This window comes from Epinephelus fuscoguttatus, linkage group LG20 (genome assembly GCF_011397635.1).
Source record: "Epinephelus fuscoguttatus linkage group LG20, E.fuscoguttatus.final_Chr_v1".
Taxonomy (NCBI): Eukaryota; Metazoa; Chordata; class Actinopteri; order Perciformes; family Serranidae; genus Epinephelus; species Epinephelus fuscoguttatus.
The window spans coordinates 33,332,863-33,356,979 of record NC_064771.1 but is presented as its reverse complement, the minus strand read 5'-3'; the positions used below and the strand labels follow the sequence as shown (position 1 = coordinate 33,356,979).

The window sequence follows — 24,117 nt, the reverse complement described above, 5'->3', positions numbered from 1 at the left end:
CTGCCTCGCAAAGGGAGACAACACGAGACAACACCAACTTGGTGGGACATTTGAGCAACCAAACCGTGACGTCCGTACCGAGGTACTTACCAAACCATGATTTTTTGGTACCGTTACACCCCTACTATTAATTGTTCTAAAGGTTTGTATCCAAAAGGACTTTTCCTTAGGAAAAGTACCGAAGAGTATGGAAAAGTATCGAAATTCATATTGGCATTGGTACCGAAACAAAGATTTTGGTATCGTGAATGGCGTCACTGCAAACTCTGAATCCATTGCAATGGTTCAGCATATTTACTTATATATAAACGGAGGTTGGAAACGGAAATTCACCTCTTCCGCCCAAATCAAACTGGAATGCCAAAAAATCGGCGGTCTGCCCCCAGAGGTTGTATCGCCATCTGCCAGAAGTCAGAGGCCAAATACAGCCGATGGGTTCCGAGAATGCTGTATTGCCTACGTTTGCATAGAAATGAAGGAAGACCCAGAGTAATAATGTATTAAATTTAAAAAATCATGAATGCTTTTAAAATTTGGACTTATTTGTTAAAATATGTTTTTTGGTAGTTGTTGCATCTCCATCTGTAATTTTCAACCTGCATGTTTTGCATATTGTATTCTTTTTTTTTTTTTTTTTTTATCTGGTGGGTGCTGGGAAAAAAATGAAAATAAAATAAAAAAGAATAATAATAAATATTCGCCAGTGGGCGCCCATCCTGTTTTTTTCTGGAGGTAACAAATGAACAAATACAGTAAAAAAGAGAAAAAGCAAGCAAGCAAGAAAGAAAGAAATACACAAGAAATGCACCCCTCTTCCTCACAATTTTTCATCTGCCCTGCATGGTTCTTTGCTGTAAGGATTCTGTAGGATATTTTCAAACAAAATGGATCTTTAGAATCGAGTTTCGTCTGCTTGGGAAAGAATGCTGTCATCACAGGTAATAAAGGACAATGAATCGATTCGGTGCACTCTTTTTAAATAAATTGCTTTCAGTCTTTGGGTTAGGCTCAAGTCCAAGTGATGTCACGAGTCACTGATGTTAGAGTCCAAATGAAGTTGCAGGTCTTTTTTATTTTCTTTTTTTTTTTTTAAGTCTAAAGTCATCAAATTTGTGACTCAAGTCTGTCTCGTGTCCACGTCATGTGTGTCCACACCTCTAGTATGTGCTATGCAAATAATAGCCTGACTGTATTCAAAAGTGAAAACAAAAAAGAAAACACCTCACAGAGTCAAATGTTGAGTCAACTGTAACACCTGTCACTCATGCTAAACTGAGACAAACAGACAAAAGCACCTGAGGGCCAGGTCGTTACCAGGCTAAGATCTGATAAAACACCTCCGAAAACCAATTTGAACCTTTCTGTTAATGAGAGTTTGACTCATAGCTCATTTCTCCACAGTGATCGTGGCAGATAAACAATTACAAAAAAGCATATCCTGGGGTTTTCTTCTGCATAAATAGGAACAGATATGAGCCTCCGCTGCAGCACCAGCACCAAAAAAAAGAAAATATGTACCCTGCCTACACAGCAAATAAAACACGCTGTCAAATTAAAAGTATGTTCCCCGGCACACCCGCGCACTAACTTAATTGAGTCTTCCCACTTGTGCGTGTAAGCCTGCTGCTTGGGTATGTATGACAGGAACAACATATTTTTTGTACTAATAAAAGCAGGTTCATTTTAACCTCTGAGCTACAATCTCATTCTGCACCTCTTTACACTGAAAAACATTTTCACTGTGTTGCGTCTTCACACTTTTTTTATAAAGCCATGACACACCGCTGCGAGTTCAGCGCCCAAAAGTCACTTTAAATAAAGCAAAGGGCCCTATCTCAAGGAAGCCAGCGATTTATTTAAAGAAAAAAAAAACAAACAGAAAGTAAGTCATAACTTCCACGAGTTATCTGGCTTTTGTTAGTGGCCCACCTAGTTTTCCACCAACTCTTATGACTCACACAGAATGGGGTATCGAACCCCCTGTCGTCCCCCACCTCAGAACAAACAACATCCTCCTTTGTGGTAAAAGTCGCCGAACTGATTTAGGTGCATCTGAAATCTCCTACAAACACAATACTTGTTGGAAAATAACAATCATTACTTACTGGCCTGGTGGGTGGAGCATGTAGGATAATACTGATATCACCAAAGCGCCCATAAAATATAATTCATCCACTTCCTTTCTTAACTACTCTCAGTTGACTCTGAGCTCCAGCTCTGCTTTGACTTCTCTCTTTACAAGCGCAGGTATGAACTGAATTTCTCTACAGTTCTAAGCTCATGCACCTCTTCCTTTCACACTTTTGGTTAGAGTTATACACACTACTGTCTCACCCTTTTATTTGTGTAATGACAATCTGTGTCAAAGGCCGGGGTCGGGTTGCAACACCTCTCACTCATGGTCCTGTGTAGTAAAGCAGATGTGTGAACACCTGCACACGAGTGCACAGGCTTGACAGGGTTTCCCATCATTTAAGAAAGTCTTTGAAATCAGGTCTCATGTTTGTTTTCTAAAAATACCTGTAGACGTTTGCCAGCATGCATCTGCTCTTTTGCATTTATTTCCTTTTTCATACATGTGTGTAACTGTGCGAACATACTGTAAAATATACGGTGTGTAGGAGGGGTGTGATAATGCCGATGCAGCATTGATGAGACTTGCACCACTGAATCGATCGGATATAAGAGTGTATACTGTATGTGTGAGTGTGTGTGTGTGTGTGTGTGTGTGTGTGTAGGGGGATCAAGTCAAGAGCTGAGAGTGTGGGCCGGAATCTGACCTCTGATCTCCTCATCAGACGTTTCAAAGAAGGAGTCGTCACTGCGGCTGCCTGCGAGATCTGAGCTCCTCTTTGTTGGCTAATACTGATAATAAGTGTTCTCTTTCAAACCCACTGGAGCTCAGTCACTCTCATTAGAGACGTGGCCTCGGGGGAGGAACTAACACTTGAATACACCGCTGTCAGTGTGACGTGGCAACAACAAATATTCTCATAAACCTGGCACTGTGTGGTTGTTTTCGGGAACAAGTGAGATATCCATGGTGCTTAAAAGAAATGAACAAACAGATTTTTGGTCTTCGTTGCGTCTCTCTGGCCTCACGAAGGGACAGGTGTTAAACTGTGGGGGCTTTTCACACTCACACGGAGAGGTGTCAAACAGTCCTCACAAGTGCACCAATCATTCAGTGTGTTCAGCTACCTGGTAACTTTGAATGGAACTGATTTATACTTTATTTTCTGTCATATATTTAAAGTTACATTGACTGATGTTCATATCAAATGTGGCCAGAGTTTCAAATAATCAGGTAAATGTGTAAAAGCAGTCCCCGGGGTTCTGAATTCTCTGTTTCCAATGCTTTTTCTACTTTCAAGACAAGCTTTCTTTATATGGTCATCTGCTCCAGGCACGCTCCTGCAAGCATATACATCATGTAGCCGTACATTGCTACATGTAGCTACATGCTAACATCAGGGAAACATGTAAACTTGGTTGCCAGTGTAGTTAATTTCTGGCAGATGCCATCATTACCCAGGTGTTCATAGCCAAAACTACTATGTACATCTGGGTGTATGATCCTGGTCGTCCTAACAGAAATATGATGTTAACATGCACAGGTCTATTAAGCTATTCAGCAGCTTAAATACTGAAAATAATAAGTCAACTACTAGTAAGTCTAAAAATAATCGGCCAATGTTGACTTGCTCATGACTACCCAGTCTCTTGGGTAAAAGTCCTGGGCGACCCATTCATCTACCACATCCTGCTCTCTTCATGGACCGTGTCACTCTTGACAATATGTCATGTGACTTACTGGCAATACATCTGTGTGTCTTTTCTTGTAAATGTACCACTTATATCTCAAAGAATATCTAGAAAGGCCAGTACTAGCTCTATCCATGACCTCTTTGCCCTGATTCTTACCACTTCCAACCTCAATGCATCAATATGACAAGTACTAGCCAATCACAACTCGCAGTTGGATCCATAATAATGCACTCTAGGGATAGCTGATAGTAGCCAAGTAGCTGCGGTGTGACTATTCTCACTTGGGTGTACTCCGTAAATTTCTCCCCGATTTCAGATCATATCCCTGTTGGACCATTTCGTGTTGTGTTTAGAAGCTTTTATTGTTGATTTTTGACGGAAGAAAGTGGTACTATACTCAGTCATTCTCTGGCTAGCAGTACACTGTTACATGTAGCTACATGCTAACATCAGGAAAACATGTAATATGAGTTGCTGATGTTAACTGCTCATGGATTTCGGATCATATCCCTTTCGGACCATTTGCTGTTGTGTTTAGAAGCTTTTATTGTTGATTTTTGACGGAAGAAAGTGCCGCTATACTCAGTCATTCCCTGGCTCCCAGTACACTGCTACATGTAGCTTCATGCTAACATCAGGGAAACATGTAATGTGAGTTGCCGATGTTAACTTCTCATGGATTTCAGATCATATCCCGGTTGGACCATTTCCTGTTGTGTTTAGAAGCTTTTCTGACTGATTTTGGATTATATTCCTGTGGGAACATGTCCAGTTGTCAAGATTTACTGGTGATCTTTAACAAGAGGAAGTGCAGCTCTACTTTACAGTCATTCCCCAGCTGCCAGTACACTGCTACATGTAGCTATATGCTAATGTCAGGGAAACATGTAGTTTTGGTTACCTATGTTGTAACTCTCTTGCCGATTTCGGATCGAATCCTGGCTGGTCAGGTAGTATTTAGAAGCTTTTATTGTTAAATTTTAATGGGAAAAACTGCTGCCATACATCCATCCCCTGACTGCCAGTAGACTGCTACATGTAGCTACATAGGTCAGGGAAACATGTTATCTTAATTGCTGATGATGTTCATTTCTCCCTGATTTCGGATCATATTCCTGTGGGAACATGTCCAGTTGTCAAGATTTACTGGTGATATTTGACATGAGAAAGTGCAGCTCTACTTTACAGTCACTCCACAGCTGCCAGTACACTGCTACATACAGCTTTATGCTAATGTCAGGGAAACATGTAGTCTCGGTTGCCTATGTTGTAACTTTCTTGCAGACTTTGGATTAGATTCCAGCTGGAACATGCCTGGGGGTATTTAGAAGCCTTGATTATAAATTTTTTTACAGGAAAAAGTGCTGCCTTACACAGACATTCCCTGGCTGCCAGTACACTGCTACGTGTAGCTACATAGGTCAGGGAAACATGTTATCTTAATTGCTGATGTTGTTCATTTCTCCCTGATTTCAGATCATATCCCTGCTGGAACATGTGTCATGTTTGGGAGCTTTTATTTGGGATTTTTCATGTTAGAAAGTGCCGCCATTCCCCATTACGATCATTCCCCACTTGCAATGATGGTGCAGAGACATAGAGATTCGCTAGACTCAGATACGCTGACCCATCTGAGCAGCCTGCGTTAAAATGGAACGTTTCAGACAGAGGGTAAATACAGGTGTTGTAGCACAGACAGTATGAGGAAAATAGTGTTTCTGACCATTAAAGCATGTCAACATTTATTTTGGGTTTCAGCTAGAACAGAGTATTTATGGGGTTTTAAAAATCAGGCTCAGCTTCAAGCAGAATCAAATTTTCTAAAAGTGTCATTGCTTTGTTTTCACCAAGAAATGGGAGTTCAACTCAAAGTCATCATGTTGTGATTTATTGGAAACAGCTCTTATTTTCTGAAAGCTGAAGAGGGATTAGTCAGTTGCCATGTGTACTCAAGTTAAGAGGAGTGGGGGGAGAAGGGGGGTGTACTGCCAGGTGGCTGCCAGCGTCTCCAGCAGTGTGGGTTGTGGTCTGTGAGGGCAGCTCATTCACGTATTACTAGTTATGAGTGAGGCACACGAAAATCCACAAGTGTAGTCACGAAAACTGTGACTGGTTTTAGAATCGGCCACAAACTGCACCGACTCTTACAAAAGGGGCGGAAAATGAGAGAAACATGACAAAAACAAGATTGTTTTATGACTAATGGAGGATCAAATTCAGCTTGTTGTGCTTTTAGGTGAAAGCTTCATGAAATCAATTTAAGTGCTGTTATCAACTGTTTAACTACACTGCAGAAACACAGTGAAACTTACTGGCAAAAGCCTTATTTTTGAATGACACAAGTTTCCACCAGCAGACTCTCCTCCACACTACAGGGTGCTAGTAAAGGTGGTGTGTAAATGCTCCACAAGATCCCCATATCAATCTGTGCAGTTTACACTAAATGAGCCCAATTACAAGAAAAAGCACCAGGAAACAGAGTATAGGCACTGTAGGTTTTCAGTGGGAGTAAGTGATATTGTTGAGTAAAACCAAAAGGTGACCAAGGTCTGGAAAAAGCAGTAGGCTTCCACCACACACTCAGTATAGCCTCTTTGCTGCTGCGCCATTTACTTTCAGTTTGCTCCCCATCGAAACACTTCTGGGGTTTCATTGTGTGGGAGTCATCTGCCCATACTGCTGTGGTTTTTACTTCTTCTTTTTTTTTTAAATTCTAACCTGTAACACCTTCTAAGCAGCCGTGCGATGCCTGGGGCAATTTGATGAGGACATCAAGATGAGCTGCTTTCTTTCCTCTCTGCACAAGTTTCTCTCGTTGGCTGTGCGTGACAGAGAGATGAGTGGAAACGCAGCAGCTTTAACACTCACTGCTGCTCTTTTTGTGTGGTTTCAGGTAAGAGAAAGAGCACAGATAGACGAGGCTGGACTTGATGCCTCACAGAGATGAGGAAATGGACAGGAAGGTGTCCTACACTGTGCTTACACTGCCCCCTACTGATACAGAAACACTGGTGTGAGAGTAGAATGCAATGTCTTGGAGTATATGGTTAATGCAGGTGTTGTGCACAAAGAGTAATACTCCTTTATTAATGCTGTGTTTGAACCCAGTTAGCCAGCGATGGAGAGCTCATCTGGTTTCTAATGAGGCCCCTGGAGGTCGGCCTGAGCGCATCACAGCAGGAGAACAAAGATACAGATGAGCGGTGGCTTTTTGTGAAACATTTCTCCTTTTGCTCTTTTTCTCCTCTGTTGTTGCCGTAGATGATTATCCTAAACCAATATCTCTCCTAACTACCTTCACTCCTGCTTTCCTTCTGTCATTCCTAGCTTTATTTCTCCCCCTCCCTCCCTCCTTTCTCCCTCGGCCCAGAGATCGGCTGTGGTCACTTACTGCTCATCTCCCACCTTCTTTATCCACTCCACATCACACTGCTTGCACGGGGAAGTCATTTCCTGCAGAAGTAGAGCGTGAAATTAGATTAGCATGCAGGTGCTGGTAGAATATTGGACAAAATCTGACAGCAAGAGCCCATCGAGGCAACATGTTTGAAGGTAACGCCGTAAGAAAGGAAGTGGACGTGGGTGAAAACAGGCCCAACTCATTGATACTTGTTATTCATATGTGTGCTCATGTGCAACTGTGGATCATTTATAGCTTCATGTGTGTAGGTGACGTCATCCAAGAAGCCCACATTTTTTAGCAACATGGCTCCAACAAAGAGAGGGATAACTGTATGAGGAATGTTGAGATTCTGTTATCTTTTTAGTGACTAATAAGATGCTGTGATGTGGCATCAATGGGCTGTAAGAAGAGCATAAGGAATAGTTCAACATGTTGAGTTCATCTGTTTCGCTGAGAGTGAGATCGACACCAATCTCTGAATATAGACCCACCCCTCGAGGCCAGTTAGCTTAGCTTAGCACGAAAATTAGCCACAAAGGTAAACAGCTCACCAGGCTCTGTTAAACGGTGAACTCCTCTGAAGCTCATAATTTATCATTTTATATCTTGCTTGTTTCATCTGCACAAAAGCTGTTGGGTGGCAATTTACCTACCCTCGAATTTCAGTAGCTTTTTCAGTAGTTAACTACTTTGTAATTAGCTATATAAGCTACATGAGCCAATCTACATATTCATAGTATGCTTACGACATTCTTTGCCACACAATATAATACACCAAAGTTCACTGGCTAAGGTTGTCATTTAATGACAGTCATTTGATTAAAATCAATTCTGGTTTGCAACCAGGATGTCTGCAATCAAATACTATGAATTTCTCAACCCACATGGCAGAATAAATGTTGGCATTGTACTAGGGCTGCAACTAACGATTATTTTCAGTGTCGACTAATCTGTCGATTATTTCTTCGATTAGTCGACTAATCACTTTATCGAAAAATGTGTTAAAATGTTGAAAAATTTTGTCCATCTCTCCCAAACCCATCATCTAACGTCTTGTTTCGTACTCACGCCAAAGGGTTTTAGTTCACCGTCATGGGAGAGTGTGTAAAGATGCCAATATTTGAATGCAAGAATCTGCAGTAAGAGTATTTTGGGGTACTTTTATAGTACTTTTCTATGAAAAATGACTCAAACCGATTAGTCGACTACTAAAATAGTCACTGATTATTTTAATAGTCGATTAGTCATCGATTAGTCGACTAATCGTTGCAGCCCTACATTGTATGTTCCTGCAAACCACAGATACGTCACATGTTATCATGTAGCTGAAATGTTAAAACTTAACATGTGGTTAACGTGTGGTTAGGTTTAAGCTTAAATACAATTTGATCATGGTTAGGAAAAGATTATATTTGAGCTTAAAATACTTGCTTTCCTTGGCACAATCCAGCTGTAAATGCAGCAATGCCTCGCTAAAAAGGAGACACTTTTTGTAGCACTAACCCCGCTAAAAATGCAGTGATGGGTCAGGAATAAAACGCCACATTTGGTGCCTAAAATGCCGCTGAAAACATTGCAATGATTGGCTAAAAACACAACAGTTTTGTCACTGTAGGTATCTCGCCCAATGGGCCTTTTCCACTGTCACTTTTGGCTGCGTCATGTCAAGTCATGACGCACTGATTTGCATTTCCATTATCAGTTTACAGGCGCTGTGCCATGCTGACCTGCGCCATGTCAAGCTGCACCAGAGATGGACCTTCTCTTCTAAGTGTCACGCCATCCACCATCCCCTCCACCTCCTGATGACAAAATCAGCTCATATACAACGTTGATACTACATTGATATGATGCGTATGAAATGTACAAATGTAACGTTTCCATGGTTTGCAGACACATACAATGCAAACATTTTCTTGTGGCAACTTAGCTGATTCCACTGGTTCCATGTGGGCAGAGCCGGGCTAGCAGTTTCCCCTTGTTTCCAGTCTTTGAGCTAAGCTAACCAGCTGCTGGCTGTAGCTTCATATTTAATGTACAGACATGAGTGTGATGTCAATATGCCCGTATAACACTGGGCAAAAAGAGTGAATAAGATTTCTTCCCAAAATCATGTACTATTCCTTTAGGTACAGTATTGAATGCAGCACTGTAGATGCAGTTGTCTGTCATGTCCTGGTTGGAGCTGGACTCTGACATTGCTGTGTTGGGATCTTTAGTCCCTACACAGCTCAGTGCCTACAGCCTGACACTAAGGTCAGGGTTTTGTGTCCCACTGGAGCCAGAAATATATGTCCCCACCTCAGGGGCTTTAAAGCTGTTTGAATAACACAGATATGTTTTGTTATAGGATGAACACCACTGTAAGTATGTGCAGCCCAGAATCCCTGCAAATTATGTTCATATTGGGCGATGCTGCAGCTCGTGATTTACGTCAAATGATTTAATGTCAAAAATGTTGGCTTTGAATGTAATCAAGGGGTTTGCAGAATGAATGTCCTGGAGATAGATTTGACATTTACATTTTTCTTAATACAATTTATGGAATGCATCACAAGAAAGTACCAGGGTCATCTGCGTCTCTGACGCTGTCCTTTACATATTTAAATGGATAGTTCAGATTTCTTGAAATGGGTTTGTATGAGGTACTTTTCGATAGTTAGTGAATTACTGACAGTATGCCCTCAGTTTGGACAAGCAGGCTGTCAAATACAGTGCTTTACCTTTCCCTCAGACAGCGATTTCCAACAAGGAACTGGAGCCGTTATTTTCCTTTCTTCAAAGCCAAACTCCATTGGAAAAAAACAGTGATTTAACATTGCTAAACATAAGAGCTGCTGGTCCACCGCTACCTTAATCAGTTATTTTGGTTGTGTTGTTGTGTGACTTTGGAGTTTAAAAGGCTTATTTCGGATTAACCAAAGACACAGAATAAGACAAACTCACTAACTGATCGAGGCAGTGGTAGACCAGCAGTTCATGTGTTCAGACAGCTAAAATTACTGTTTTTTCCAATGGAGTCTGGTGGCGAGAGCGTACCGACTATAGATAGCTACCTCATACAACCCCACTTCAAAATATCTGAACTACCCTTTTAAAATGTCGAGATGCATTAAACTCCACCCTTGTGGCACCCAAAGCAGACTAAAACAAACAAACACTGACCCTGTCCCTCTGGCTGTTCTGCAGCATCCTCATCTCCTCCTTCAGTCTCTCACACTCCCCCTTCAGCTCCTCTTCCCGCTGACATGCCCCCTGGGCCTCGTGCCGCGCCCCCTCCAGCTCGGCCTCCAGCCGCTGCAGCTTTAGGTCGGACAGGGCGTCCAGGCTGCGGGAACTCTGGAGGGTCAGCGCTGGACAGTCCAGCACTGGGAGGGAAGAGGGAGAAAATGAAAATACACGAGTCAAAACATTTAATTTTCATCGCCCTCACGCTGACTAATGGAGCGTTCTCGTGTCCACGGTTGTTGTACAATAGATGAGTGTGAAAGAGCAGAAGAGCTGACTTCTTCCAAGGGCAACATCTTTCAGTTTGTACCTGATGTGATCTGCGTGGGCATATTAGTGATTCAGCTCCGCTCACACAGACTCAGTCCTTGAGCCAGAAGACACTGTAACAGCGCATCATCTTTTATATCCCAGCTCCTCCTGCCTCCTCACCCAGGCACTCGTATGTGCAGGTGCACACATACTGTACGCAGATATTTTCTCACATCGATCAGCTGTACTACATGCAAACTCTGACTCTTCACACGCAAATAAATGAGCAGAAAAACTCTCTTTCCATTAAATGTGAGAGTTTGATGCCTATGCAAAATTACACCTCCTCTTCATCAAGGTATACCATCAGTAGAGGCATCTGTTGAGGTGCTGGTGACACATTTCTTCCAGGTTTCCATCAGCCACCCACGTCATTAAAGAGGGCAGAGTTTAGCATCTAAAGTTTAACACTATCTCCTCTACAGCAGTTTGGCTTTACAATCCAAAATCACAAATGCAGTGAAAGCTGTGTGAGTGACCTGCCTTGTTCGAAGCATCTTTCAAACTTTTACACATTTCTGAATCAGGAATTAATTTGCATCGTAACAAGTCAAATTATCTCACAGCTTTCCCAGCATTTGGTGATGCAGACTAATCACAACAGAGATTACGTGGTGGTACAGATGGACGCAACAGGCTGAATAATATGGAGAAATCCTAAAAATTTACAGCACCAGGCCCTTCACATGGTTTGAGTTTCAATCATAAGAGCCGGCATTGATTTGGAGGTCTCTCTCTTTCTGCAACTGTGGCTGGGGATTTGGAACAAAATGTCCAATCTGGTTCTCTCCAACAGGCCGAGGATTAACCCGACCTCTGTTCGAATGCTTTTCAGCCAGCTTGTTGGGTTTGATTGAAGATACAGGGAAAAGATCAGCAATGTTTAGCTGAGTTAACTGTGTCTAGGCTGATTGATAGAGAAATGTATTTACTTATTGTACAAAATGGGTATTGAAGTTGAAAATTAGAGTTGAAATCTGTGTTTTACATTTTGTATAAATTCATAAATACATGTACAACTGCGACATTTTTTCTGATGACAGGATTGTAAATGCATGGACTCTTTCTCTTAGATTTGGCTGTTTTCTGCTCAGTTGAATTTGTAATTTAAATGGTTGGGTAAAAACTGTTTTTATCTTACTTTATAGCTGTTCTTCTATTATCTAAATGTGCAAATAAACTTAAACTTTCAAATTGTTTTTGGCAGGTTTTGATCTTGTGGACTGTGTTTTGGAACATTTTGCAGGCTCCCTCCTGAGGACAAGTTAAATCAATAAAGTCAAATCAGTTCCTCATCTTGTCTGAGTGAGATTGACAGGGCATTGAGATCGATAGGCTTGGCTTGACCTTTATTTGCAAGTCAAATTATTATTCAGTCACAAATAATTTACATCTGGTCATATAAGTAAAGACTTTTAACATTTACTGTAACAATAACATTGGCGATAAACATGATAATGATGGTAATAGAAATTGAGTAAAACCAGTATACCGGCGCATTAGATCAACATCCTTACTAAGAGCTGTCAGTCACTTACTATGCGCATCGGGGCCGGCATGCAGCTGCAGGTACTGCATGTCTTTGCTGTGCAGCTGCATGTTGAGTTTCTGCAGGGAGTTGTCCCTCTGCCTCAGAGCTGACTCCAGGCCTAGGATACGCTCCACATGCTTCTCCACCAGGCTGGTCTGAAATCATACACATTTATTTTGTTTTAATTCATCAGTTCCATTACAAGTATACAGGATTAAAATATTTACAGCGGTTATACATTTGGTATATCTGACCAGGCAATGGAATGGTTTGTAAATTACCTCTTAGAAAGATCTCAGTGTGTCCAATCTAATTTGAAGAGGTCATCTCTAACTGGCTAAACACTTGTAATGGTGTGCCTCAGGGTTCCGTCCTAGGTCAGCTGTTATTTCCTATATAAATAATTTAGGCCAAAATGTGGATGGTGCCAACCTTCATTATTATGCTGATGATACAGTGATTTATTGTGCCAGTTCCCTCATTACTGAGACTGTGGCCAAATTATAGGCTGTCTTTAATATTATCCAGATTCAGCGTTTACAATGAAAGCTGGTTTTAAATGCTTCTAAAACTAAAGTAATGCATTTCTCAAATGCAAGGAAAAAGCATGTTAATACTTTGTGAACACTATTATGTTAAGTAAAGAAGTTAGAAGTTGTCCCTTGTTATAAGTAACTTGGTATTTGGTTTGATGACTCACTTTCTTTTAAACGTCAGGTTGGTAATCTTCTTAAAAAGCTGAGGCCTAAGTCAGGGTTTTATTTCAGAAACAAGTCAAGACTCTACTGCCACATTTTTACTAGTTCTAGATTATGGTGATCTGTTTGCTTGAATGCATCTGCTATTGAAAAGCCCACACTCTTCACTGTACGCTTTACTCCAGGGCTGCTTGGCTATCTGTGACCTTTCGTAGGCTTGGTCATTGGTATTTGTTCATTTATAAAGCTTCATTGGGTAAACTCCCATCATACATTTGCACTTTGATTGAACAGAGATTTGACTGTTTGAGATCTCAAGGTCTACTCTTGTTGTCTGTTTCTAACGCACGGACAGAGCTGGGAAAGAAATCTTTTATGTGCTTTGCTCCTCTCAGTTGGAATAACCTTCAAAAAAAAATCCAAAAAGAGATTTGGTCTCTGACTGATTTTAAAACTGTCATAAATGCAAGGGTGATGAATCGGTTGGTATGTGGTAATTGTTGTTTGTCTGTAGCTTTTTTATGCTGCTGTCTTGGTCAGGTCATCCTTGAAAAAAAGATTGTTGATCTCAACGGGACTTACCTGGTTAAAAATGTGCTCAATAAAAATAACAAATATATACAATACGTTCTTGTGGCCTGCTACACACAACTAGGCCACTTTTGTTCTTTGTAACTGGCTAAAAGCCGGTTTGTGAACATGTTCGAAGCTTAATATGAGTATCTCTAACCTACATTCATATCCTGGCACTGATATTATAGTACTGATATTTGCAACCAGGGATTGGTATTTAATTTCATTAGTATGTCTGAATTAGTTTGATCTATGTACCCGTAAAAAAAGCGGGAAAAACTCAGCCCATCGCTGCCTTCATCTAAAAAACATCAGAGGCATTAAACATGCTACAGAACAGATTGTCAGAGAGATATTAAACTATCCTGGTGTCTCATGGGAATGTTTGTGATGGAGCATTTGTACAAACACAACACACACACACACACACACACACACACACACACACACACACAAAATGGTTTACATGTTTTTAACCTTCCTAGAAAAAAAAAATTCATTTCACTTTTGTGTCTTTCCTTGTCATTGTGCAAAGTCCACACAAACACCATCATATATCCGGTATGTAGATTAGTGAGTGGGTGCACTGTTGGAAGGTTAAAGGTCAATGAAGCTCAGTAGGTAGTTGGAGCCGCATTAACCGTCGCCGTCACAGATTTCAGGTGACATTGACACTGTGTCACTCCTCGGCAGGTGGCACATCCAACATCTTGGGCGCGCCTCATCTCGTAATCGCTCTGCCCACATAAAACTGCTGAGGCTGCTCGGCATGAGCTGCTCAATGGACTTCACTCTCATATGAGAGGGTTTATTATCACAGAGGGGATCTGGGAAAGAACAGCCAGCCAATCTGTTCACTTGGATGCGTCTACCTGGTCTGGATCGACTTTGATTTGTTACCAGTTACAGAAATGTGTTCCAAAAAAGAAAATTCTCACAGTTGCACATGTATTAACAAAAGACAATGAGAGGATGAAGCTAAAAACTAAGCTTAGTATGTTTGAAATTAAATGAACTTGCAGTATCTTGGAATAAATACAACAATAATTTGGTAAATTAAGAGATATATGTAATGTTACAGTGAAAAAACTCAATCAGGAGGAGAAATTCCACTGATTGACTCTAAAAGGACTCTTCTCTCTGAAGGACTGGTGACTCAGTATAGGAAGTAATGAAAAAAGTTTGCTCAGAGGGCGATTACTTTGAAATGAGCAGTGTACTCTAAAGTGCTCAGTCACAGAGATCCAATGAAGTGTCTGTTTCTCTTGGTCGTATACGATCAGAGTGACAAATGTAAAAGTAATGTCAGGAGAGAGGACAGTCCTTTACATTACTGTTTCCTTTAATTACCATTTACATTGGGTCGTGATGCTCAGACTGAAATAGAAATATTTAAAGGGAGGTAACATGGAGAGGGCTGGTGTTCTTGTCAAAGTCTGCAACAGAAATATAGTTGTATAGTCAGAAAAAGATTGTACTTGGTATGAAAACGCTATGACTAGGTAGACGGGCCATACTTTAAAGGGTTAGTCCAGCCATTTCCTATTGCACTGCCATGAAGATATCACAGTTTGGCTTTACTTGACCTAATTCTTCATTCTGTTTAACTAAGACTTGTTTTTGTGGACACTTTTTTGTCCCATCTAATGGCTCTGGTGAATTGCGAGAAGACGATCAAACTTGACTGTCTAAAGGAAGTAATAGTCCTAACAAGGTTTCCACTGGTGAACATGCAGAAGGATAACTTGCACAATGCACTAATCCAGGTCAGAACAAGATGGCTGCCATCTCTGCCAAGTCAGTCTGCAGCCGATCCCAACACAAAAGTTGACATGGTCCAACACATTTTATGGTTGAAACTTGTTAATTTATGATTAACAATGTTTGTAGTTTGATATGGCAACAAATTTGACCAACTGTAACTAGCTAAGACATTGGGACTTTATTATCATCTTGTTTGAGGACGTTGGGTCTTAGTTATTGTTGACAATGCTTAGTTTTTTATGCTTATCGGGTGCTACTGATCCCAAATCGCCAGGAGAATAAAAAATGCATACCAAACAAAAGTCCAGGTCTCAGGAGGATAAAGATGCGAGACATGCAACAGACAGATTTTTAAAAGAATGGCCGAAATCGAAGCAGCAGCTGCAGAAACATCCCAACTTTTACTATGGATGAAGCTTCTAAAACAATGGATACTGCATTTCCCATGGTGCAACTGGACTGCATCTTCAGGCCCTATCTACATGTAGGTCACTAAAACTGAGGTTCTTTAAAATGCCTTGTATACTACAGATTGTTCAAAACTCTGGTCACTTTGTATCCATGAGGACATGTAAAGTGGAGTGTTTGAAAAGTGATGATGTCATCTTCTCATTGTCGCTTTGTGTAATGACCATGAGCCAGAAACAGTAACAGCAACGCCAGGCGACTGGTTGTTTACGTTGTGTTAGTGCTGCTTAGTCTAATGACTACTTTGCACTTAACCTTAGTGTTGCTGCATCACTTCATGGACGGACGGAGGCATCTGCTGTGCCTCGTGTTATGTGGTCCGCCTCCTCAGTAGCAGTTAAAGGTCCCCGAGAAACGGCGGTCTTGAATCATCCGGCCCGGTCAAACCAGCAGATGGTGAGACATTTTCCAGAGTGGGGTTGGTATAGATGAGGCGTGGAAGACAAACTTTGGCATGTCCATACCATGAGCTCCTTTGTGGGGTTTGGAGTTGGTCTTGCGTGGGCGGAGATATTTTGTAAAATGAAGGTCGTGCTGACAGAATTTTATTTTTCGTGGAGGGGAAAATATTCACTTTTAAAAAATATCTGTATACGTGTACACAGGACGTTAATTAGACTCTCCCTGCTCTTAGAAACGCCACATCTTCAGTTTGTGATGCAGGTTTTCTGTTAGAAATCTGCATTCAGGTTCATCCCAAAGGTGCTGGATGTTTTGACCTTAAAAACAGCTGCAGACCAAAAGTTACCACAAACGTACTGTATGGACGGAGGTGTCCACATAGGCGGATCATGAGCCAGTGGGCCCCTGGGCACAGATATGGAAAGGGCCTCACCATCTCTTCAACACAGGAGCAAGACACAAAGACTTTTTGGTGGTTTTGGGTCTGTTGTCCTAACACATCTTTTTCTGGTTTTGCGTCTTTTTAAAGTCATTTTGTGTCTCCTTGTGGTTGTTTTTTGTAGTTGTTTGCGTGTCTTTGAGGTATTTTTTGGTCATTTTGTGTCTGTTTCTGGTTGTTTGTGTCTCTCTGTAGTCGTTTGGGTCTGTGTGGGGTATTTTTGTGTCTCTTTTAGGCAATTTTGTGTTGTCTTTTGGTCATTTTCTGTCTCCTTGTCATCATTTTGTGTCCCCTTGTTGTCATTTTGGTGTCTCCTTGTGGTAGTTTTGTGTTTCCCTGTGGTTGTGTTTGTTTCTCTTTGTAGTCGTTTGTGTCTCCTTCAGGTTCATTTTGTGTCTCAAGAGGTAATTTTGTGTCTCTTTGGGATAATTTTATGTCGTTTTGTAGTTATTTTTTTCTCCTTTTGGTTGTTTTGTCTGTTTGTAGTCATTTTGTGTCTCCTTGTGGTTGTTATGTGTTTCCCTAAGGTTGTTTTTTTTCTCTTCATACTCATTTGGGTCTCTTTCAAGTAAATTTGTGTTGCTTTGTAGTCATATTATGCCTGTTTGTGGTTGCTTTGTGTCTCTTTGTGCATATTTGGGTGTCTGTGAGGCAATTCTGTGTCATTTTTGGTAATTTTTACATCTTTCTAGTCATTTTGTGTCTCCTTGAGGTCATTTTGTGTCTATTTGAAGTAATTTTGTGTGGTCTTTGGACATTTTGTGTCTTTGTAGTTGTTTTATGTTTCCCTGTGGTTGTTTTTTCTTTTTTTGAGTCATTTGGGTCTCTTACCTAAAATTCTAGGTAATTTGGTGTCACTTTGTAGTCATATTGTGTCTCCTTGTGGTTGTTCTTGTCTCTCTTTCTAGTCATTTCATATCTGTTTGTGGTTGTTTTGCATATTTTTTCAGTTATTTTGTGTCTCACTGTCGTTCCTCTCTGTCTCTTTGTTGTTTATTTTGCATCTGTGGTCATTTTAAGTCTCCTCTTGGTCGGTACGTGTTAATTTGAGCAATATTTCCAGGGGGCCATCTGACACTTTGAGCCCCTGAGCCTGTGCCTGTTAATCCACCTATGGGTGTCCACATACTTTTGGCCTCATACTGTATTTGGTGACTTAAGTGTACTTGTCTCTTCTGTTCATTGTCACTTCATGATGTCAGCCATGCCGAGTTTTACATTTTCTATTCAGCAGAATGTGAAACTGTAAGAATTTATTAATGAGCCATATGGCTCCTGCGTGAAGCTGCTGTAAAATAAGGAATGCACAGTGCAGTGAACTGAGTAATGTCTCTGACCATCTTGTCGAGATCCCTCTGGAGGTTGCTCTTCTCCATGTGAATCTTCTCGTAGGCCTGGATCACATCCTCCAGCTGCTCCTCTCTCTCCTTCCTCTTCTGGAGCTGAAAGCGAGGTACAGAGACAGAGAAGCTGAGACCGAAGAACAAAAAGAAAAGGGTTGACATACATTTACTTTCCCCCCCCTTCTCTGTCAGTTTCCAACTTCCTCCCAAAGAGAGGGGGGGGGGGGGGGGGGGTGGGACGACACCAAACACTTCCATTGTGAGTCGGCAAACGTGTCTCTTAAGAAATTGTTGTGTAACCAAGCAAATTTAGGACACAGAAATCCTGACACACGGAGAAATCATGATTTCAACACCCATCTTCAACACTATTTAAAATGATGAATTTTTTGATGTCTTGCTGATGTGTCCTCCGCACACTGTGGCATAATAAGAGCTGTAATCACACACTTTTTGACAGATCTGCGGGCAGTGACATCCACCAAACTGAGTGAAATGGAGAGATTCTCAAAACAGGCGAGGAAGCGAGATTTTTTTTTTTTTTCCTCTGAAGAATATGGTCACTCTAGATGCCACGGAGTACTGCGAGTGGGAGCGGCAGAAGCAAGGCAGTGAGATAAACAGAGAGCCAGCGAGGACAAAGAGGTGTATCACTGCTGTGTGCCGGAGCGGTGACGCCTATTCAGTGTGTCTATGGTAACATATGCTTGGCGGTGAGGTGAGGACGGCTTGTCAACAGCGTCGTGACTGAGGGGAGCTTCTGTGAGGAGATACACACAGACGAGATTTGAAAAAATACCCAAAGACGTTCTCATTATCACCTTTTTACATTTCCATTGCAGCCTGGAGCCTGTGTGCAGGATGGGTTTGTTGTTTTAAATGACTCCTTAGGTTCAAAGATGTCTGGTTTTGTGCTATTTTTTGGCGAGTATTTTTAGCTTAATTAGTTGGTATAAAGCAGTTGATGTGATTGCAGTGTGGAACACGGGCTTTCCGCTTCCTCTGGAAGGCAATGAATTCAAGGTGCTGGTTTAAATGTTGCTTCTGTTGTCATACATCAGAGGGGGAAGACGGGGAGGGCGGCTAAAGCTGCACGATTTTAAGCATGAGAGTTTTATTGTTATTTTAGATGTTTATTTTTGCACTCGTTCCTACTTTGTGTTGCATGTGCTACACAGCAGTTTCCCTCAGGTTAAAAGAAGTTATCTTAATTCTGCTGTTTAACAACCAGTGTTATTGTCATCATTATATCACCACCATCTCTATCAGTTATTACACCACTGTCTGTAGTCTTTAAAGTATTCAGAACATACAAATTTTAACTCAAAAGATCAACAATTGAATGTATCCATACACTAATATTGGATGTGTCCGTACTCTGTGTTATCATCATGGTTGGATTAATCTGCTATAGGGCAATTAAAGGGAGACTTCACCTGCAAAATGACTATTTGTACATCAGTTACTCACCCTGTGTTACACTGAATTTGTGAAGACAACTTTGATATTTCTCACATGCGTCCACAGTGAACTGGGAATCCAAAAAAGGCAAACATTCCTCCTGAATTGAAGTAAATGGGGTCCACACTGAACAACAGCAAAACTATATCAAAACATCTACAAACTCTCGCATAATTTGTTCAGTATAATCCAAATCTCATTTATCCATTCTCACTCATCACGTATCGATGTTTGGTCATGGACTTTCCATGTCAACATATCATGTTCAAGGCACCCTGGGTCATTGGTTGTTGATGTTCGGGGATGCCGTGTCAACTTCTGCCTGTTACATGCATTGTCTGTTTTCAAAATACGCTTCTGTTTTGATAGGAAATGTGTCAAAATGTACAATTTGCATACAGTCTCTTTCAAAATAAAAGCACTACGTTGGTACAGCACTGCCAATTGACTTTTTTTCCTTGAACAACTAATGCACGTGGGTAGGTTTAGAAAAAAAGAACAGGGCTTGGTTTTAGAATCTCACAGGATGCAAACTAGAGCTTAGATCGGGCCCAAAAAATCCAGTTTGACCCCACCTGAGCCTGTGCATGTTCGGCCCGTCCCTTTAACTGTAATTATGAGCCTGAGCCTGGTTTAAACCCGACACTTTTTTAAGGATACGAACATGGACATTGAAGGCTGACTCTCGTCTTTCTTTCCATGGCAAGCCTTCGTCATGTGCCTCTTAAGTGTCGAGGTCCCCATCTTTTTGCTGTCATATACCAGCATTGTGCTGCACTTTTTGACGAAGCCGACACACACGTTGTCACCATCGACAACTTACGTGCACAGCCAGTGGTGCCACCGGGTGCAGATAAAAAAATAACAGTGACTGGCCACGTACCATGCTGACGTGAAAGGACGTCTTTTTTCATCTGTGTCTGACGCTGTAGTCACTGACCAAGTGCTGGTTTTCGATAACTTTGGAGTGAGACTGGGTTGCATGCTCAGCACTTCCCAAACACGTGTATTTTCACTAAAACTTTAGTATTAAAAACTGAACTGAAATTGAAACTTATCTCTGCTCTCTTCTAAACCAGACTGCACGCAGCTACTACTTATTTTAAAGTCCTGACCTCACCTTGGTGCTGTTATTGGCTGCACAGGCTACACACCAACTGCCCAAAGGTGCAGACAAGAAACGTCCCAACCAAAGCAATATAAGAAGAACATACAGGCAGATAAACACACTGCCACACACTTCTAGTGGGGTCATAAGTGATGATGAGGAGGGATTACTTTTTGAGTCTATACATTGTTTTTCAGGACAATCCTGCATAGTCTTTAAAAATAGATTTTAAAACAGACACTTTGCAAAACAAGGCCTCAAAATCTAATGATGAAGCAGAACCCACTTTGAGATCCTTATGTCAGTTGATATTGTGTCTGCAGGAAACAAGGAGAAGCTGTTCAGTTGCTGTGTTATCTGTATTTTATCACATAAACACCAGTGACATTTTTCTGCCTTGTGATCTTTAAAATTCCTCCAATGCCTCCTGTGACAGGAAATATGTCACCTTTCTTTACCTCTCCTTGATAACTGCAAGTCACCACTTCACCGAAAGAGAGAGGATTGTGTGTGTGTGTGTGTGGTGGTGGTGGTGGTGGGGGGGGTCCCGTCCCAACAGAGCATGCTCAGCGAGCCGTGGCACATTTCATCACTCTGAACGCCCGGTGTCAGAGCCATGTGACCTTGTGTGTCCCGCACTAATCGCTTCTGCTGCTCCCATAAACCATTTCCTTCCTCTTTTCTTGCTCTCGAGCTCTGTTTTTTTTTTTTTTTAACCACTACCAGTTTTACCACTGCCTTCCTGTGTCAGTCGTTTCTCATTTCTGTTTCCCTACGCTCTCGTTCACACAGTCATAGAAAACCAGTAGAGTTGCAAGCAAAGGGGAATGAGTAATCCAAGCACATTTTGGGTGCTGCCACTCTCCTCGCTCACTCCAGCCCATTTTTGGAAGGGAGAAGAAGAAAAGTAGTAAAACTGATTCTTAGTTCTTGTGATATTCTGTCTGTGTGTAGTGTGCACGCATCTCCTTTTATATTTTAACTCACGCTGTGTATGTATTAAATAACACCAGTTATTTTCAAGATGTTTTATCAGCTCTTTAAGGCGTACGCATTCAGCAGAAATCTTGGCCAGGTTTGTTCCCAATTATAGCGCGTCTCAAAAATAGAACGCCAGCGTGAAAATCCCATGTCACAGTGCTCCTTGGACGCTTTCTTAAAAACACCCTGATCTCAGTCATTTTTTGCTTGGACAGCAGCTTTAGTGCTTAATTAGTTCTGGACAGATTTCAGCGTGCGTCCACCAGGGCTGGCCTCGATTTTTCTTTTAATTCAATTAATTTACATGCAGGGAGGGATTTCTGCAGAACTCAAGTGCCGAGAGAAACCTTCGGTGTGATAAGGTTTTTATTCTGCCCACTTAATTCAAATGAATATATAGTAAAACGGATTTTCCTCATATTTCTCCTTGTGTATCTCCTCCCTCCCTCCCTCCCTCCGTCTGTCTGTCTCCCTCGTGTCCTCATCTCTCCTCTCACCTCGTGGGTCAGGACGTTGACTCTCTGCTGCAGGTTGCCATTTTCTGATTGCAGTAGCGCCGTCTCCTTGCTCTCAAAGGAGCAGTAGGAGTTGGTGTCCTCCCCGAACTCGTTGATCATCGGGAACTGCAGATAAAAAAACAAGCAAACAGCATTATAGCAACATAGAATCAGACTTTTAATAATAAGACTGAGTGTACAGAACGAGATCAGCGAAGGCACCCTTTGCTTATTCATAGTTTTTGTTTGTTTGTGTGCTTATACTTCTTTTTCCTGCTGCTTTCTGCAATTTTTGATGATTTCACGCTGTGATCATTAAAGATTCATCTTGTATCAACTGCAACTTCTGTTTGGCCCAGATATCACTCAGGGGATCAGGGTGTTTTAACTAATGTCATGTTTTTTCTTTCCTCCTCGTGAACTAGATTTCATTTCTCCAGCTCTCCTAAGCTACTCTGAATTTACACAGCAAGTTGATTTTTAATTCAGTCCCACACAGTGAAATCTGGGGTGGGTGTGTGACTCAGCTGCTGTTCGTCCGTGCATCCGTCAGTTAGTTTGACAAACTCTGCAGAATAATACAGTCTTTTTTTTTCAAAATTACAACCATTGCCCTGAGAGTGGGTGCTGCAATGTTCATTTTGGTGTTTTTTTTAAGCCAATCACGATCTCTCAGATGCTGTGTGTCAGATTTTCTCACTTAGCAGGAGAGTGTCACATCTCATCGCTCCGCGGTGGCATTTTCAGAATTACACTGATTCGGCAAAAGGCCAACGCTGGTGAGATTTTCTATTTTGTTACTGACAACGACTTGCATGAAAAAACAAAACCAACAAGGGGCCAGATGCATAATGAGTGTGTGCGCACAAACAACATGCGTACGCCTTTTCACACACAAACTGGTATTTATGGATAACAATGTGTGGTGAGAATGTGCACACCTCAGGCATTCTTCAGACCAGGGATACACACGGTGTTAGCTGAGACAGCAACAGGTGATTTAATGAGGACAAGATTAAATACAGGGTGAGAGACAGGTTACATTGTTTAAAGGTTGCTTACTGATGTCACTGACTGTGGGATTATTCTTGCAGGCTGCACATCTTTTTGTAAATGCTCAATCAAAGATGCAGTTAATTATAAATTACTCATGACTTTTCTTACATTTATCTCCCTGCTATGTGATTGTATCATGTAAAATCAGTTTCAACATGAGCGCTGTGAGTGAATCATTGATCCTCCCTCTGATGTTTAATAATAACGATAATTCAGATTGTATCTTGATGATGGTTTCCAGGAAATGTGATGAATTAGAGCTACTGATGCTACAGTAATGACAGCTGCTCCGGCACTGTTGGAGAACCTCAGCGATGTGACACAATCGGTGACCTTGCACTTGCTTTCCTGTATTTCTCGGTGGGGGGGGCACAGATATTGATACGCAGACGGATATTTAAGCTTGTTTTACGTCTTTTTATGGCTCACTGTGGGAGTGGAAATGAGGCTAGTGCCCTCGTGGTTTTATAAATCTGAGGAAGGGAATGTATATGCGAAGACCTGCCAGCTTTAGTCGAAAAATCTACACTGAGCTTTATGCACCTGGCCCCTGGTATTAAAATATTTCCTGGGTGATTGGATCACAAGTAGACAGCTCTGAGTACAGATGTGAATGCACTCTGCATCCTTAATATGGTTTGAGATCTGATTCGCTCAGACCACATTCAGAGGTGGACTGGGCCACATGAAGCCACATTCTTTCAGCAGTGTGTATGCTAATGTGTCCCGGGCCTCACTGAAGGATTGCCTGCTACATCATATCATAATCACAGGTTAGACACAGCACTGAAGGTAAGGGCGTAGGTTTTGTTTCAACACTGGGGGGTACACGTATTAGAAGAGGGGTTGGGGGATTGATCTGACAGAAAATTTTGAGCATCAAACACTTAAATTCCTGCATTCAAGTGAATATTTAAGCAGCAATTTGTGCCTTTTCTGCATCTATTTATGGTGAAAATATCTTTAATTTTGTCAAAATATAAAAGTCCTTCCCTACTTTAATTTTTTCATTAGGAGGGGGGACAAATGCACATGTCCTAAATATGGAGGACCGTCTCTGGAGCCGCTCCCCTCGTGGTGAACGG

The 24,117-nt window shown here is 41.5% G+C and overlaps 1 protein-coding gene across 1 annotated transcript in view; it reads right to left on the bottom strand.

The window, feature by feature from the left end:
• Positions 1-24,117, bottom strand: part of tbkbp1 (TBK1 binding protein 1) — a 105,413-nt gene that overhangs the window by 16,551 nt on the left and 64,745 nt on the right. The window contains exons 3-7 of the mRNA XM_049563830.1: positions 21,977-22,102; positions 17,924-18,028; positions 12,250-12,397; positions 10,337-10,539; positions 7,160-7,221 (exon numbers count right to left, since the gene is read on the bottom strand). Coding sequence (XP_049419787.1) covers positions 7,160-7,221; positions 10,337-10,539; positions 12,250-12,397; positions 17,924-18,028; positions 21,977-22,102 — 644 coding nt within the window. The remainder of the gene's footprint in view (positions 1-7,159; positions 7,222-10,336; positions 10,540-12,249; positions 12,398-17,923; positions 18,029-21,976; positions 22,103-24,117) is intronic.